The 19,216-nt window shown below is 37.9% G+C and overlaps 1 protein-coding gene across 28 annotated transcripts in view; it reads left to right on the plus strand.

The window, feature by feature from the left end:
- The window catches only part of CLASP2 (cytoplasmic linker associated protein 2), a 182,384-nt gene that overhangs the window by 104,908 nt on the left and 58,260 nt on the right, over positions 1-19,216 (plus strand). For 6 of the 28 annotated variants that reach the window (XM_030328685.1, XM_032594628.1, XM_030328682.1 and 3 more), the window contains exons 19-22: positions 5,068-5,172; positions 11,131-11,301; positions 11,746-11,853; positions 16,840-16,946. In XM_030328685.1, the coding sequence (XP_030184545.1) occupies positions 5,068-5,172; positions 11,131-11,301; positions 11,746-11,853; positions 16,840-16,946 (491 nt within the window). Of the gene's footprint in view, positions 1-1,265; positions 1,290-3,001; positions 3,020-5,067; positions 5,173-5,328; positions 5,356-8,565; positions 8,593-11,130; positions 11,302-11,745; positions 11,854-15,795; positions 15,859-16,839; positions 16,947-18,609; positions 18,634-19,216 lie in introns of all 28 variants that reach the window. The other 22 variants (XM_030328679.1, XM_032594625.1, XM_030328681.1 and 19 more) reach the window with 7 other exon arrangements.

The raw sequence follows: 19,216 nt of genomic DNA on the forward strand, positions 1-19,216 counted from the left end.
ATAAAAATGTGAGATTTAGTGTCTATTATTTTTATTAGCAGGAAAAACATACAATATTTGAAACGTTTTAATGTGAACTAGGAAGGCAGTTGGTAACATTTTTTTCCTTAAGAAAGTCTGTAATAGGGCTGTGAGATGGATTCAGTTTATTTTGGTTCTTTGAGGTTTGAATCACACATTTACTTCATTACAGAAGGGAAAGGTGTCCCTCTATCCTCTTTATCTGGCCCAGGTTTATACTCAGTGAGCTACTTGCCTCTGGCTCTTTCCAGGGATAATGGATTCTCCCTTCTTCCTCTCTCTTTCTTTTCTGTTTCTCTATTCCTTCCTCTCCCCCTCTTCCTCTCCCTCGCCCTCTCCCGCTTCCCCCCTCTTCTGCCTCTCTCCTCTTCCCTCCCTCCCTCTCCCCATTCACCATCACTACCAGCGTTCTTATACACATGTGACTGGTATACTCTCTTTTCTTCTACTTTGAGTCTTCTCATAACTGGACATTTATGGATCCGAGGAAGTGTTCCATTGTTTTTCAGCGAACACTCAGTGAGCACTTCGGTTTTGCCAGGCACCCCACTTGGTACAAGAGGTGCAGAAATATATGCTTCTGTACTCAGAGTCTCTCAGTCTAGTGGTAGGTTGCTAAAGGATGAGCCGCTAGAAGCTTGTTGTGTTATATGCGTTTAGCATTTAAAGTCCCAGGGAGGCATCAGACTGGAGGTGTTGAGGAACCATAGTGGTATAATGAGAGCAGGAGAGATCCAGTGGCATCGAGATGTTGTGGTTTGCAACTCAGGAGAGAGACCTGTGCTTGAGAGGAGAGTTGGAAGTCACTAGAGATGTTTCTTACTATATTCTTTCAGTGTTAAACAGTACGTTCCTTAAAGCAATTGCCACTGGGTTTTTCCTCTCACCTAAGTACTGAATCCTTTGGGAACAGGGATATCACGAGTGTCGGATTTCAAGAAACTCCGAAGACCAAAGCAAGAGGTTTGCCTGATGATGGCAAAGGTCCCAGCTTGGGATATAGGCTTCACTAACTTCTCTCTCGGCCGGTGAAAATTGAATTCATTACCGATTCTTTGTTGTTTTTATCTTTCCCTCATGTGGGCACCTCATCTTATTTAAGTCTCCTAGTATGTTTTAGTTGAAAACATATGTATATGTGTTATGAATTGTCTTCTTAAAAATAATGTTTCTAGGGATTGTAAAATTACTGTTTTCTAATATGCTAAGTTTTCCTCTGTTCTTTGCTTGCTCTTTCATCAAAGAGGATACTTCTGACAAGATGGATGGTAAGAACTTCCTTTTCTAATTCTACTAAAGATTTTTTGGCCCTTGGATCCTATACAATATGTTCATTCTCTGAATTTCTGAAAATAGACTGTTTATTTAGCAGCAATTTGATATAAAAATAGCTACATATTTCTCTGAATTTGGGGTTAGGCATATCCATTTTGGGGTTTCCCAGTCTACTCAAGTACTAGGTTACTGTTTGTTGTAAGTAAAATCAATTATCTTAAAATTTTTTGCCTTAGCTCATAGAACTAGTCTCGATTTCTTAAGTCTTCCTCTGAAATAGAATCAGACTCATAAAAATGGAAAGGAATCCCCTAAGTCATTTGATTGAACTCTTGAGTTTCCTAGCTCTGATAGATTCATACGGTTATCTGTGAAAATAAAATGCAAGTCACAGATGCTTTCTTTTTAAGAGTGAGTTTTAACTAACATTTAACCAGAACTGAACTTTAAGTCTTGCCTTTTTAATTTCAGTATTCAAATGAATATGGTTTATCTGTAGTTGCTCAGTTCAGTGTGGTGTTTTGTATCTGTTTGGTATTTTTTTGTCTGATACTACACAACGTATTATCTGCATTTTCCCTTCGCTTCATCAGATACCATAATGTTGTGTAGGAACTTGAGCTTTTGTTAAGAACTTGTAAGAAGATACTCAATCTGTAAGTCTTAGTAGGAGATCGAGGAAAAATGGAGAACTGTGTGGTTTCCTGTTTATTCCTTCATAAACTCAAATAGATTGAACTTCCATTCCAATGAAATGGAAGATTTATTTAATCTTGGGTTGGATACATGACATGATTGTCTCTGTGCTCCTCTCTATGTTTAAAGTATTTCATAAATTAAAAAAATTACTGAATGAAATGGAAGTCCACCAAAAGATAGTTTCTGTATTTTAAAACCCTTTAGTATCACTTCTCGCACTGAAATTGTATGTCCTTAAATTATTCTCATTTTCCAGATTAAAATCTTTCCTTGTTTGGGTCAGAAACATAAACCTGTTTGAAGAATCATCTGTGTCATGTGATGTGTTACTCTCAATGATGTTCAATCCTATTTTTTTTTTTAAATCTGTGTATACACATACAGAGGTATATCTATTACTGCCCTTTAGTAGTAGTGAGTTATGATATTTTTACTTGTTTATTTTTGCTACTTTTCCTTTACATCTGAGGGAATGTATATAAATGTTGAGTACACAGCTAATGGATTGATAGGTCTCTGTAATGCTTTGATGAAAATAGTGGGTTAATGAGGCCTGGATCATGCATTTGGCCCCCGTGTTTGTCAGTTTTTCTAGTTCTTTTATGGATGGCTTTTAGAAAATGCACAGGAAGTATTAGTTTATAAAAATCTTCATTTCAAAGAAAGCAGTGACAGGACTGCATCTTTCTTGGGTGATTAGCTTCTATAATTTTCTTCACCATTTCAAATTTTGAGTGTGAAATGTCACAGGTAAAAGTGTTTGTTGTGGGATTTTGCCATTTTCATTTGTCTAGTTTCAACCTTTATTGTGCTGTGTGTCATTAGGTTACTTCAAATTTTGTTTTCTCTCAAACGGAATGTTTTATAAGTTAATTTAAGGCTATCAGACTAGAAGATTTTTTTTTTCACTCTTTCATTGTAGTCTTGGGTGGGAGGTACGAGTAGATCTTAACATCAGCATTGGCAGAATTTGTTGAAATGTTATTGTTTTATTTCTCTTATTTAGGAGCAACATCTGAAGATGGTAAGAATCATACATTTTGTTAGTAACACGAATACCTCTACATTAATATTTTCATTAGTAGGAATTAAATATCACAAACTAAAATAGGCTAATTTGCAAAACTGTATAATTTGACAGCCATGACAACTTCTACATTTTATGTTTGGTTGTGTTAGTTACAGATGTGGATTGTTTTCTTTAGTTCTTCATCTTGAGCTTTGCTTTGTATCTTGGATCATCTCGTGCTGGGAAAACATAGTTGCTTAACGTGTTTAATAATATCTGGTATAAAGTTAATAAATAGTTTCTTTTTTTTTCAGCAGCATCATTAATGTTTTTCTTTAATTTTGTGTGTGTTTTTTTTAATTTATGCTAATTCATTTATACTTTGGGGGAGCATGCTCCATTGCTTTATCATGAGGGGCTAAGTGCATTTATTTAGTCCGCTTTTAAGTGTGTCTTTGATTTAGAAACAGTGGAAAGTTGCATATATGATTTGAATTGGGGATTACAAAAGCTTCGTAGACATACCACTTTATTTTACTAAGCCAGTTTACTTTAAGAAAATAATTATTCATTGCTTTTGAATTTGTGGAAAGGAAAAAAATTCCGTGTTTCAATTTATACTGCCTGAAGGCTGTCCTATAAACCTCTGATTTTGAAACACCTTTTTTCTCCTGAGTTTTACATGGATGACCCTGTGGTACAAAGCCAAGTATATTTAACATTTTTTTGGTCTCATATTTACTCTGATGTATTTGAAATGTTTTCATATTTTAAATTTTAAATTGGAGTACTCTATAAAATGGTTTCTGGCACGTTAGCCTTGTAATTTAGAATGATAGTATCAAAATATTTATTCTCATTTCCTTGTTGTGTTGGATAAATTCTCCATTTCAAAAATAATAATTTTGTCTTTCTGTTTTGCTTCTTAGTCGGGAGAACATTGTATCCTACTTTAAACAGACTCTGTAAAAGGGTAAAAGGCCTGAACTATGGGCTTATTAAGGGCCTTGAAGAATTGAGAGCATAGGACTCACCAACTAGACTTCTGTTTTATTCCTGGTTTTTAATCACTCTCTTATTTTCTGTCACTCAGTTCTTAATTTTGTAATTTGTCCTTACTCTTCATTTATTTTTTTCCTGACTAATATGGCCATACCAGGCTAGCTAGTACAGCGATTGCCTTACGAATTGTACCTTTTAACCTCAAAGGATTGTGAGCCCTCTTTATGATTGCATCCAGTGTGGGTTCAGATTTGATAGTGGTTGAGACTGCTTACTGCTAATATATTTTTTTACTAATGACACTTAGGTACTTTGAGAAACGGGATCTCCTTTGGTTCAGGAGCTCTAGAAATAGATGTTTGTGGCTTGGTTTTGTGGAGGGGAATGAGGCAGTGGTAGGGAAGGGAGTGCGGCCGGGAGGTGGAGAAGGAAACATACCGAGAAAAGTGCCAGCTCTTATGTGATAGGTATTTCCTCAAGTTGTTTCATAAATGAAATTGGTTGGGGGAGGAGAATATATCTATCTATAGTAATCTGATGTTTAGCACAGGATAAAAAACTAAATACTTGACCTGATATCTCTTCTTGCAAATCTAGAAGTGTATTTTCAGTCAAAAGAACTGTTTGGGTTGTTGGTTCTAAGAGTAGGCTTATATTTAAAACTATAGTCTGTATTTCAGAATAAACTAAGTTTCATAGAAATTGAAATTTTAGAGTTGGAACTGCCAGTTAAGAAGCAAGTGGCATGCCTGTGTAAATATCTTAATTATAACTCTACTGGACTAATAATACCAAACTAAGAAAGGAGATCTTTTAGTGTGACTTTATTTTTACCCTTGAAGAAAAGTTAGCTTATGGTGCAGCACATAAAAAGGAGTATACATTTTAAAAATTTAAGGAGAAATATAACCTCTCAGTGACGGTTACATTATGACAGAATTTAACGATACTTGAAAAGCACACCCAATTAGAAACTTAGAGTGAGAATTTTTTTTTCTCCTCATTAGTACGTATTATTCTAGAAAAACGTCTTTAATTACATACGTAAATTTATTCCTCAGGCCGGGTGAGAGCAAAGCTTTCAGCAGCACCCCTCGCGGGCATGGGAAATGCCAAGACAGATTCTCGAGGAAGAAGTCGAACCAAAATGGTGTCTCAGTCTCAGCGTACGTATTGCCTATGCGTCCTCCCGGATGTGTGATACTTGAGGAGAAGCGTGTTGCTTGCGTATGACTGACTGTCCTAGGCGCTTGAGCAGTGGGTAAAGACAGAGCTGACTTCCAGACACAAGCCGCATACTGAGTTCTTGTTCTGTACTTTAGGTTCGTCATCACCTGACAAAAATGAAGGTATTTTTTTTTTCAATGTTTTGGATCAGTTGTTGTGCATGTTCTGGAATTTTTTTGAGTGGGTGTCGTCTTGTCTTTGGTGTGTTCCTAGGGCTGCATCATTGGTATCTGCCACTTAGAAAGAAAATACTTCATCTGCTGTACAAACTTTTGCATGGAGATATTTTAAATGGCACAGAACTCTTAGCCTTAAGGTTTTCACGGTCTACTCAAACTTGCAAATGTAGAAAATTGTGCTTTTTAGAGGCAAAATAATCGCCATGTGTTAGCATCTAATCTGGTTGCATCTAGCTAATGCTATTCGAGGACAGATAAGCGGGTCTTCAAACTCACTCCAAAATCTTTCAGAATACAGTTAGCATTTGGGACAGGTATATACTGATTTATAGTGAGGAAACATAAATTGAAATGTCCAGTTCTATTATGCTCCTTGTTAAATTTAAGATTTATATTTACTATTTCGTTGGAAGCGGAGTTCCTCATAAGTACAATTATTAAAAAGCACAATTTTGAGGTCTAGGTAAAATGAATGATTCATTTCTACATGTTCCTGAACACATTTATGGCATTATTAATTTAAAAGAGTTTTTTCCTGTTCTTTCTTTATCAAGAGATTTTCATTAGCCCTTGGCTCTAAAAACAGAGATTTTTTTTCTAGGGAAATAATTTGGGGGTTATTCTACATACTTGGCCATTTCGAAAAGAAATATCTTTATCTTTCACGGTGGTTTAGGCAATTTATAAAGATACAGATGCTCAGTCTGCTGTCTTATTTGATTCCCGAATCCTGGAATCCAGCAAAAGAGCTGGGCTTGGAGGGAGCCAGGCGGTGATGACTCAGGTCCTGCCAGCGGGTTCTCCTTTCCTCCTCTTTCCGAAGTCAAAAAATCCAGGCAGAAAAATGATGGAACGTTCAACAAGAGTCCTAAAAATAAAGAAATGCTTGGTAAAATTGGTTTGCAATTTGAGGATTATTTATAAATAGGAAGAATGGCAAATGTCCTCTGGGTAAAGGCTCCTCTCCCAACCAAATTAGGAATAAATCATCCACAATCTTCCCTGATACTCCGTATTTTTATTTTTATTTTTTTCTGGATTTTAAGAGTAACTTTTTTTTTTTTTAAGTTTTTGTTTGTTTTGAGAGACAGAAACAGCACTAGTCGGGGAGGGGCAGGGAGAAAGGGAAGGGGAAAAATCCCAAGCAGGCTCCAAGTTGCCAGCACAGAGCCCGATTGCAGGGCTTGAACGCACAAAGTCGTGAGATCATGACCTGAGCCGCAACCGAGAGTCGGATGCTTAACAGACTGAGCCAGCCGGGAGCCCTGGCTTACCTCGTAAGTAACTCAGTCTGTAGCAGTTGCAGCAGAGCAGCTTAGAGCCTTTCTCCTCCAAGTGTAGTATCAGCATCACCTGGGAGCTCGTTAGAGATGCACAGTTTCATGCCACCACACATCTCCTGAATTCAGGCGCTTTTTTTTTTTTTTTTCAATGTTTATTTATTTTTGGGACAGAGAGAGACAGAGCATGAACGGGGGAGGGGCAGAGAGAGAGGGAGACACAGAATCGGAAACAGGCTCCAGGCTCTGAGCGGTCAGCACAGAGCCCGACACGGGGCTCGAACTCACGAACCGCGAGATCGTGACCTGAGCCGAAGTCGGACGCTTAACCGACTGAGCCACCCAGGCGGCCCTGTATTTTCAGCTATAAAATGAAGAAGATGATCTCAGAGGCTTGCAGTAATTCAGTGTTGTAGTACATTTAATATCTTGAAGACCGCACCTGGGCCCAGAAGAAGCATTATATATTTCAGCTGATAAAATTGTCCTCCTTGCCACTATTAACCATGTTAACTATAACTGAAATCTAAACTCCTGTTGTGTACTTTTGTACCTTTTATTTTTATGACCTTCAGGAAGCAAATAAATAATGATGATGTTAGGAAATTTAAAGCATAAAGAAGAGTAAAGATAGCAAACCAAAACTGTCTATATCTAGGATCTTAAGGATAAAATTTAATTTGATGTGAGCTGTTTTACTTAGTTCTTTTCTAAAGGAATAGCAAGATGGAACTTGTGGCAAAGATTCAAAGTGCTTTGTGTATGGTTTTCTAATATATTAAGGACCTCCCTTTTAGGTATTTTGTAATTACTGATCACGTCAGTAGGATATAGAATAACTATTTTACATTTGGTTTTTCACTTTGAAACCCAATCTACAATACTTAGAATCCTTTACGGAAGTATTGAGAACATAATGACAGGCTTTTTAGACCTGGTAGGATTTTAAGATCGGAAGACTTGCTCCCTGTAAAATCACTCAGGTTTTAAATCACATTGGAGAGGTTTTTGTTTGCTTGCTTCCTTATTTATTCGAGTGACTGTATATTCCATTCTAGATCCTTTTGCAAAAGGAAATTGTGGCCCCGTATGATTTGACGCAAGTTTCTTTACAACGTACTTGCACAGAAATATCGCTGTGACCTCCGTCTTCACTTTGTTGTGAAGTAATTCATTAGAGTTTGCGTGGTCCTTCCATGGTTGTAGATTAGCATTTAGGGAAAACATCATGGGTCAAAGCAGGTGTGTCCTGATGACTGATCAGAGTAAATAAAAGCAGACCCATTGGAGAGATTTCCAGGTCTCTAGTTACACGTGAGGATGGCGTCTTGTGTTCTTGTCGGTAGCGACTGGTTGTGTACAAACGGCTGTGCAGCCCGTCAGAAACTTGGTCTCCTCACCCCAAGCCCCTGCCGTTTGTTTTTGGGGTTTTCTCCTGTGCATCTGAAAGAAAAAAAAACGTAGCTTTTTCATGTATGCTTTCTTCAGCTCTAAGATGTTGTAGTTCTTCTTTACCTGTAGTTTCAAATTAAATGTTTAAATAATAAAAAGTTAAACATTTAATTATTGAGATTATAGGCCGTTAGCAGAAGGGAAGCTGAAGAACTTACATTTATTTTTGCACTTCATTTCATCTGCTTTGTACATGAGTGTCTGATTTCAGCTGTAAAAGCTACTCAATGTACTGCTTTTGTTACAGACGTCTATGGTTTAGGGAGTTTTCTTTTGAAGTTTGCTTTTTTTGCTTCAGGGCTTTTTTATTTTATGAGAACTGACTAAAGCTTTATTTTCATCTGCCATTCATTTTAAATCTGCTCCTTCCCTCTTCATGGATTATAATCCTTACCCTAATTCTGCCTTTACACTTGTTCAGGATCACAATCTGCTAATACCATTGGTGGTAAGAATCTATAGACTTTATGTGTGCATCTGTTGTTTGATCACCTGTTTTCATTATCGAGAATGGGTTCTATTCAGCAGAAATTCTCAACATCATATTCCATCGTGGTGCAACCATATTGGGGCAAAAATTGCCAGTTATCTTTGGCCTGTCTTTATCACTAAAACCTTGAGTTGTTGAAAATATCCAAGTGGATCCCGCAGCTTTTGACATTCAAAAGCAAAGGAACTTTAGTAATGCCTTGAAAATACCTTGTAAAAAGTTCTAAAATGGTAGTTTGAGAATTTTAGGTAGCGTGAGAAAAATTAGATACCCACTGTCAGGTTTTGCAAATTAGAGTATTTTCCAGTAGCATGCCGCTCCCAGGTACAGCATGCCCTTTTTCATCAACTCAGTGGTTTTCTTAGAAGAAGCAATTAGCCTTGGCAGTTCTTGGCTGGGAAATGAGCCTTGGTGTTATCTCCTAAGTATAAATAACTCCAAAACGAGTCCTAGGCATTGGAATTATCACACTGTTGGTTGAGGTCTGGATTTAGTGGAGAAGAGAGGCTAATGATGAAAGCAAAATAAACATTGCTGATTTTATTTTCTAGGAGAGGGTATAAATGAGTTTAAATAGAGGGTGAGGTTGCATAATTTTGATAAATACAGTTAATCCAGAACCGGTGGAGTGATTACTGTACTTCAGTCCTGCATGTTTCCTCTCTGCTGAATAGACCCACACATTTCAAGAAATTCTCCGGTCTCCTACCAACACCTTCACCCCTTAAAATTTATATCAGTTTTAACAGAATATCATATTGTATGTGTTCATTCAGCTCATTATTTATACTTTTTATATCGTTGCAAGTGTTCCCATAAAATATTCCATTGGCTTATCTTGCATTGTGAGTTTGTGGCATGTTGGGTGTTTGGATGTTTCGGTGTGTATGTTTAGTTTAGATACTGCATGGAGAAAATAGGTGCCTTGTGGGTATCCTTAAGGTTATAACTGAAAAAAACCTACTTTGAAGATTCTTCACCTGAAACACCAAGAGATAATTCAAATGAGCCATCGTTTTAAAGTAGAGTTGAATAATTTCCCTGTAATAACTTAGAATTACTTCTATTCAAATAAATTGTTCATTTCGTTGGAAACACTGCTTTTATACAGTATTGCTATAACCAGTGGAGGATAATTTAAAATTTGTGTGCTGATAAAGTTTGTGAATTAAGCATGAATTTAAATCGTATTCAGCAAGACCATGCCAAGAAAACTACAGTGAAGGTCACAGATCAGCAGCCCATGGACAATATCCACCCGGCCTCCATTCATGTATTGTTTGGTCTACACACCATGATAAAAATGAGGAACTTTCAGAGTTTTCATTTTTTTTACAAAACCCTAAAACCTGGCTAGTATTGCCTCAAGACACAGCTGGCTGGAGCTGGAAAGTCACCACTCCCTGCCTCACACTCAGTGCTCCTCCCTCATAAACATCTCCTGCTTGACCACATTGGCACTTGAGTCTTTGGGTTTTGCTCTGTGGAAATGAAATAAGATTATCAAGGTGAGCAGTGACTGCCCTGTTGGTGAAGAGAAGTGATGCCCAACAAAGGGGAAAAGTTGCTTTCATTTATTTAAGTGCAAGTTCACCTTGTTTATAACGCTACCATTCAGAATGTAGAGTTAACTTACATCTTGGAGTTGACCTAGTTTGTTTTCCCGTTCAGTGCAGACGTAAAATGTTTTGATTGCCGAGGAGCCCATCTCTTAATCCTTGCCCCAGTCTCTGAGATTTTGTCCAGCGCCCTCTCTCTTTTCCCCGGCCCACGTATCCTCTGCCTTCCAAGACTGAGAATCCCTAGTTGGGAAGGGGTCGGACTTCTCTGACATTTGCTGTTAGTTCTCTTTTACTCTCGGTACTTCTGCATCTCCACCCAAGATCCCTTTGCGGTTTGAAGGCAAAAAGCAAGTTTCTTTTTCAGCCGGCCCAATTTTATAAACCTTTAAAATTTAATTTTGTAAAAATTAAAAGTATACATAGTAACAAAATAATTTTGTTATACCCATTCAGAAGCATCTCAGAAAGGCCAGCTGTTTCACAGGAAGCAAATGTTTATTATATCCTTAACAAAAAAATAGAAATAACGTAATGACTAATTTCGTTCCTTATAAATACATAGTTTTAATATATAGCCTCAGCCACATGAGATGTATTGTCAGATAAGTTATTTTTTTTTGGAAATCCTTTATGCCATTTGTGTTCTGAAACAAACCTACTATTGTTAGTGTTGCCCTTATTAAACATAACATCTTATACCCCCCAAAACTGAAAATATGTTTTATATGATTCACTCTTCAGTCCCAGTATACACAGCATGCCTTTTTTTCCAGGTTATGATTCTATGCACAAGTCTTCCTCAGTCCATTTCCTTTGACCTTAGAACTTGCCATACTATCCCAGTCTCCTCAGGTGTATTTCTTGAATTTTTGCCCTTTCAACAAGTTCTCTTGGAATTCACGTCGTAACACTTGCACGTGTGTTTGGTGTTCAGCTGGCAGCCGGTCCGGGTCCCCGGGAAGAGTTCTGAGCACAACAGCCCTCTCCACTGTGAGCTCTGGTGTTCAGAGAGTCTTGGTCAATTCCGCCTCGGCGCCAAAGAGAAGCAAGATCCCCCGGAGCCAGGGGTGTAGCAGAGAGGCTAGTCCGTCTAGGCTGTCCGTGGGTAAGGTCTTCTTTGTGAGACTTGGGGCCTCTTCTTTTGTATTCCAGGCTTGGGTAACAGTGAAGACTTCAGCTGGGTGCTTGGAAGCTAGAAGAAAACAACTGAGAGTTCAGGGAGAATTTAAATACAGGTTGTAAATTGAATTAGGTATTTTACCTTGAAAGTATAATTTTAAAGTGTATTTTACAGCTTTTTATTTGCAGCCTACTTATGTTTGCAAAATACTATTTTACCCTTCTAATCTCATACAAACTGGAGGACTGTATTCAAATTTATCTGTATCGTATCCCTGGTAATACCTTACCAAGAGTAGTTTCTTCTCAGCCTTAGTACAACTTAACCTATTAATCAGTTTTTGAGAAAGAAAACTAAAGTGAACATATCAAAAATGCAAACTCTGTCTTTTGTTTCCTCCCTTTCTCTGCGGCTGTTTCTTTGTACCAGCCCGAAGCAGTCGTATTCCTCGACCAAGTGTGAGTCAAGGGTGCAGCCGGGAAGCCAGTCGGGAGAGCAGCCGGGACACAAGTCCTGTTCGTTCTTTTCAGCCCCTCGGTAGGTACCTGCGCAGGTGTCGGGTGCGTTTCTTGGCCCTGTTAATCGCCATCAGATAACTTCCGTGTACTTAGGGCTTAGCTTTCTTCATCGACTGTGTCTTTCTTTGCCTCTCTTTTCTGCCCTGACAGAAGAAAGAGTCGTAAGGAAATTACAGGTTTGGCAATTCCTTTGACATTTACTTGTTGAAATGAGTAGGCTAGACCTTGTATAAACAGATTGTCTCCGTAATCAAGTAAATAGCACATAGATTTGGACTACAGGATGTGGAGTTCAAGATTTATCTTAAGAAATAAACCTATAAAATTTAAAGGTAATAGCTAAATATTTGCTCATGTGAAGTATGGACCATTTCATTTGATAAGATAAATGCTGTTGGTTTTTTCAGCAGAAATACTAACATTTCACCTTAGATATTTACCAGAAAGAGTGCTGCAAAATACCATATGAACTACTTACTAAAATGGTTAGTATATAAAATAGTATTATACAGGTTAATCGTTGTTCCCCATATATTAGCTTGTGTTGTGTCACTGCTGTAAAACCTCTGTGTTCCTGATGATAGAGATTATACTATATCCTTCCCTATAATAGTATATTTACCTCAGCTATAAAAATAGTAAGTGATTTTTTAAACTTACAATTTTTGAGAATAATCAGAGAGGCAGAATTTTTGACATTGAAATGTTTTAGAATTTCTGCATGGTCTTTCAGCTTTGTAACTAGTACTTTGTTTCTATATACATACCTAAAGCCATTTCAGAGATTTTCTTTTAATTCCACAAAATAGAGATTACTGTAATACTTAGAGATTTGCCCTTCAGATTTTGTGACTTTTAAGTAGAACATAGTTCTGCACATGGTGCAGTTCTGCCAAGTGGAATTATTATTTCCTTCAATAGACATGTTAGTGTAGAACATCCAGAGGTTAAAGTCTTGTTCTCTGGGCCATTTGGTTCAAATAAGTCACTGGACTGTCGTGTACCGACCTAGAAAACCCCGTTGCGCTGGGGACACAGATAGGGCCATCCTCGGCCTTTGATGTGTGTGTTCTAGTTCCGGGTGAAGAGTTCCCTTCCAGTGCTTTGCCAGAGATGTTTTTAACTCATATGCAATAGTCATATACAGTATTTTTAGTTCATATGCAGACTGTGTATGTGTATATGCACACATGCATGCGTATAGATGTACACAGTATATGTTCATGTGTATATGTTTAAAAATGAAATAAATCCTACGTTTGTATAAAGTAAGCATGCCATCTTGAAGAGTTGAAGAAAGTGAGTGGGCGTGTGATGGTTTAAGAGCCTGTGCTCTAGGGTCAGACGGCCTGGACTCTGTAACTTCTGTACCTGAGTTTCCCCATCTGTAAAAGTAGGACATGAATAGCATGCACTTGTTAGGATTGTTTTGAAGAAGCTGTAAATGAGAGAACATAGGCAACGGTGCTTGGCACACAGTAGGCACTTGGTCATCTGACCAAGCTCTGACTGCTTGCCTCGAAGTAGTTCCCTTGTTCTTCTGTGGCAGAGATCTTAGATGTTTTTAATGGGGTAACACCTGTCTTTGCATAATGCCGTATTGCAGAATTATTAGAAAACATGAGATATCAAGAAGAAAACGAAATCTGTGTCTGTACCTTTTAAACCTGTGCAGTAGTCAGACATGAGAGGAAATTTATAACCAACCATGAATCACTTAAAAAATAAGCCTTGCTACTAGGTCTTTTTAAAGAGAAATGGTAGCTAGCCATTAATTTTCTAGATTCATCTCAAAGCCTCCATTTGACAACTTAAATCACTTAAATTTCTGTTATTAAAGGAAGCTGTCTTCCTGATTCTAATGAAACATTCTATTTGGGTCAAAGAAGATTAGATCTTTTAATCCTGTAGTTTTAGGAGAATTGATTTTCGTAGCCCTTTTATTTACACCTGGATGCTGCTTCGTAAACGTAGCAGATTCGCCCTCTTGTAAGACGGGTGAGGAGTAGCCGCCTCGGAGATCAGGTTAGCCTTCCCATGCCCGTTGTCTGTGGTGTCTGCCTGCATTCTGCCGTGCTTACTGGGTTTACCCGGTGAATCTCTTTTTTCACCTCCGACTTGAATGTCGCCATTCAGCAAGTGAGCCCCGTAGTTTGCTATGCATTCAGCCGTGGCACAGGGCCGCTGTAAGGGCTCTAAAGCATCAGAAACAAATCAGAGCTGAGCAAAGCCGAACTTCTCTGGAACTTGGACCCTAGTTTCCATTTACTTCTGGAGCCAAGTTTCACGAAATAGGCTTATGTTCCTACAAGAATGTGAGTGGTGCCACTTACCTCTTACCTTCAGCCACCATTGATACCATAAAATTTTTCACAAATTTTCACCCATTGGGCATGTTCATATTGACTCAACCGTCACCATTTTAAAAATTGTTTCGGGTAGAATTAAAACTATGTATTATGTTTTATCAACAACAGCAGTGACCTTTTAGAGTCTGATTAAACATTTTGAACAGCATTCTGTTTAATCCTTTGTCTCAATCCTTTTGATCATTTTTGCGTTCATTAAGGTCCAGTGGCAAAGAAAAGAGTGATTCGTGTAATAAAGTGTTTTGGGGGCACCTGGGTGGCTCAGTTGGTTGAGCATCCGACTCTTGATTTCGGTTCAGGTCATGATCTCACAGTTTGTCAGTTTAGTCCCCACGTTGGGGACTAATCCCACTGCTTGGGATTCTCCCTCTCTCACTTTCTCTCTGCCCCTTCCCTGCTCACTTTCTCTCTCTCAAAATAGTAAATCAACTTTTTTTAAAAAAGTAGTTTAACTGCTCTAATTAATATATCTGAAGAGGGGCACCTGGGTGGCTCAGTTGGTTAAGCGTCCGACTTCGGCTCAGGTCGTGATCTCTCAGTTCAAGGGTTCAAGCCCCGCATCGGGCTCTGTGCTGACAGCTCCGAGCCTAGAGCCTGGAGCCTGCTTCGGATTCTGTGTCTCCCACTCTCTGCCCCTCCCCCACTCACACTCTGTCTCTCTTTCTCAAAAATAAATAAAAGAACATTAAAAAAATTTTTTAAATAAAATATATATATATATCTGAAGAAGAGTAACTTTCTAACTATGAGTAATCTATTTCATTAAATATTAAAATGAATCTTTAATATTTATGTAGGAAGAAGATGGACTTTATGGTATTGTGAAAATCGGGGTTTTAATGTATGAAACTTAAAATATGCTAAAATTAGACGTAGAGAAACATGACATAAATATAGGGAGACCTTTTGTAGGTCTTTTGATTGTATTATTGATATCCTTTTTTTACGTTCACATGTCTTTGATATTTAAATCTTTTACCGAATGCAGCACTTGTATTCTGTGAACCATTATGGAAAATGTTTGATTAACGTAAGTGAGGTATGTTATCTTTTGAACGATGTGAAGACGGTACATGTACCGTTCGAGAGCAAAGGCCTTGAAAGAGTACAGGTACCGAGGTGTATCACTTACTCGTAGTGTGGCTTTGATCACGTTAATTAACGTCCCTGTCTGCTTCAATTTGCCCGTCTACGAAATGGAACAGTAATACCTGCCTCATTGGGTTCGGGACTAAAGGATTTAGGTGTATTATTGGTTACTAGTTACCATGGTGGTTTTTTTTTTTTTTTTAAACTACGGTGTTCATTTTTTTGTCCCATGCTTGTACTTTCGACATTTCCTTCCATTTGAATACTTGCTTTTCTTTCTGTCTCCTGTGGGCTTGTGTCTGTCCCCTTAGGTGTAAGATCTTCTGTGTGTCGAGGATAATGTTACGGTGCTGATGTTCAGTTGCCTTGCTTGGCAGTATTCCGATCCTCACCTATTGCTAGTAATACCCGTGTTGACTAAGTCTCCTTGCCTGACTGTAGTGCTGCCACTATTCCTTGTTTCTGTGGTAATAGATGAGGTTTGTATGGTCCTGTTATTCCAGCCTCCAGACACCATTCCAGATCTACTGGTGCCCTCTACGCCCCCGATGTGTATGGGGCCTCAGGTGAAGGATGAGTACATTTTCACTATCATCTGTGCATTCATCTCAGATTTTTGTCCTTTTCAGTTTCCATTGAATGATATATTCGTGTTTTTAAATCACTTTGTGTTGGTTTAAATTTGATTTGTCAGATAATAAATCATCTGTGTATTTTTTTTTAATTTTCCCCCAAGTAACTTTTTCCCCTCCCACAACCTTATTTGAGCATTTTTCTCACTGACAGATAGCCTTTTTGTGTGTATGTAATCTAAGTTACGTCATTTTTAAACATGGAATTGTTTTCTGTTCTCAATTATGTACTTCATCTTTGTACATGTTTTGGAAAAAAAAAAAAACCAAAATGGTGGATGAAGTGTTTTAATTGTAAATGATGGTGCAGAAAGTAGTTGAGGGGGAGAATCCATCTCTGGTTTGTCTTTACATACCTCAGAGTGTTGGGCACACACTAGGTGCTTAACAGATGTCGAATGGCATATCTTAGTTGTAGAATGAAACCCTCTCCTGACGGAGAAGAGACAACAATTGGTGGGTTTTCCCTGTAGACTGGTGTAGCTTCACTGAGTTCCCTCATCTTCCCTGGTTTGAGGTTTGACGTGTGTTCTAGACTCCTCCATGGCTCACCTGCATGGCTGAGATTTGCCTGGCTGATAGAGCTGGATTAATTGCCAGGGCTGTAGATTCACAAGCCCTTAGTTAGCCACCCATGCTTTCTTCTATTTTCTGGTCATAAATGTATCATAGCTACTGTTCTTTAAATTTATTTTCCATACACTGTCAGAAATTTAATTGCCTTTACCATTTTATTTGACCAAAGACCAAAGGTACCCAGAAAATACAGAATTGCTTTTAAAATGCTTTGCCCCATTGGTTTTTTTTTTTTTTTTTTTTTCCCCTCCCCTCCCCTTAAGGATCTTGAAGTTTCCAATGTGACGCTGTTACATTTATGACTCTCTCAAAGCTCTTTTCCTCCTTCTGATGAATTAGGTCCAGGGTATGGGATGAGCCAATCGAGCCGACTGTCGTCTTCTGTCAGTGCCATGCGAGTCCTGAACACAGGCTCTGACGTGGAGGAGGCCGTAGCAGATGCCTTGGTACTCTTCTCCATTTCCTTTTCGTTAGAGATAATCCAATTATGAAACTCACGTGTGGGTAAGCCAGTCCCCCAGTGTGGGGAAGGTCACGGGGAAAAGCTGGTGGATTCAATCTAGGAAGATCAAACGTGGGCCAGGGAAAAAGCAGAGTTGTGTCATCAGTTCTTGGTCCCTGTTACTCGGTCAGAATTTGAAGCGAGGGCCAGAAGTAGTTGATGGGGTGTCAGGAATATAATGTGAATATTGATGTTGTTAACATGAGGATGTTTGTGGGGCACTGTCGTCCACGAAGAGTAAGGGCAGATTTAGTACATAAATGGGTGCGCTGCAGGCATACATTTCAAGGCTTGCTTCACGTTTGGAGTATTTAGGCATTGTTTTAGTTCGGGGTAGGATTTTATTTAGTCTTACTTGCTTGTATTTTTCTGAGCTGAGAGAAGCACCACTTCAAGACAAATTATAATTAAGATACCCTCCTGGTTTGTTATGCCTGACACGTTAAGGAGTGAGATTTAAAAACATCATCTACAGATCCATGATAGTTTGTCAGAAGAGTGCTGTCCATATATCACCATTGTTTTTCTCACTTAAAATTATGAAGGGAGTGTCATTTGAAACAGTGAATACAATTGGTTTCTGCCAATCTCCCACATCAATTCGGTCTGCGCTTCCTCTTTCAAATTATATTAATCCCATCTATATTTAAGAAGCATTTACTCAGTTACTTATCATAACTTATAAAAGTCCTCATCTTTGCTCTGAAATAAAAAAAAAAATACGTTGTGCCTTTTAAAACTGTGTATCACATCTTAACCAGTGTTGCTATAATACAATTTATGCCACATGTATTTGGAAAAAACTTTTAAAAAATATCTGCTGATCGTAGCTGTAGTATAGGAAATGTAATCACATGTGTAGTTCTGCACTAACAGTCTGTAAGTGCGGAATTTTCCCCTTTACCTCCGTTATTTAATTTTTTATAAATAATACAACTAGGTAGGAACTTTGTTCTCTTGGGCATGGGATATATTGATCACATCTTGTTCTGACGATCAGTCAAGTGCTTTAAATTTACTATTCCTAATCAACGTATTCCTTAAATCATGTTTTCTAGTTTCTTTTTAGATGGAAGATGTACCAGTTAAATTGTGCTCACATAGGTTTTATGAATTGAATGGGTTATTTTTGAACTATTACTTCTAATACTAAGGTGTGCTTGGATTATATAAGGGGTATTTAGCCACCAGGGCTAAAAGCTAAATCCCAATAATCTCCTTCGGTCTACTTCCATTATTTGCATAGTTTAGATATTCCAGTGATAACTATCAACTTCTAGAAAAAAAAACTTGATTAAGCCTAATTTGGACCTGGGGAAAATCATAGAAACAAAGTTAACTTTGGAAACGACAAAAGGATCCAATTAGAAAGAAAATGTTAGTTTCTTTAGGAAACTGGTTATGGGAATATTCTCGTAGCTTAGGACTAAAGGATATCGCCGAGGTTGAAGATCTACTCTGCTACTAAGCAGTTTTTATGTATCTGTATACAAACAAAACTTACTGTTTCTGATTATGGGCATTGTTTATGCCTGCTTCATTGTGCTGTTTAGCAAAATGTTCTTCATTATTTTCAATTTTTCTCTTTAAAAATTTACTGCGCTCAGCTCTTAGGAGACATACGGACTAAGGTATAGACATTGCTGTTTTCTGACATCTTATGATACCATAACTTTTTTCCTTTGCTTCATCAGTTTAACAGATGATAGTCTTCTATAAAATAAATATTCAAGTGGAAGTAATAAGATCCTTTAATACACCCACTTTTCTGTATATATGCTTATTAATAGGGAGATACTGGCTGGATAGAATGTCCTGTGGGGGTTCTTGTCCTTTAAGCTTGACTGCTCCATACAGATGAGGGGACACCATTGACACTTACGTCTGTAACAAGACTGATCCTGGAGCCCAGCACAGGACATAGCACATTATCACATTCTAAATTAACTTGGTGTCTCTAAATCAGTAAGAGGCATTTAGTGATGGAAATGTCTTTATAAAACTGTTTTGAATTGAATTCAAGTTTGTTTTTTTAAGATTTTAGACTTTGGAGAATTTACAGCCATCTGGAACTGTTGTAAATTCTTGTGCTTATTAACATGTTTCATAGAAATGTCTTCACTGTTCATTAGCCTAAATTCAAATACCAGATTATATAAAGATGTATCTCCAATTCTTCCAAGGAAATCTCAAATAAACTATTGGCTCATTTCA

The sequence above is a fragment of the Lynx canadensis genome, chromosome C2 (genome assembly GCF_007474595.2).
Source record: "Lynx canadensis isolate LIC74 chromosome C2, mLynCan4.pri.v2, whole genome shotgun sequence".
NCBI classification, from domain to species: Eukaryota; Metazoa; Chordata; class Mammalia; order Carnivora; family Felidae; genus Lynx; species Lynx canadensis.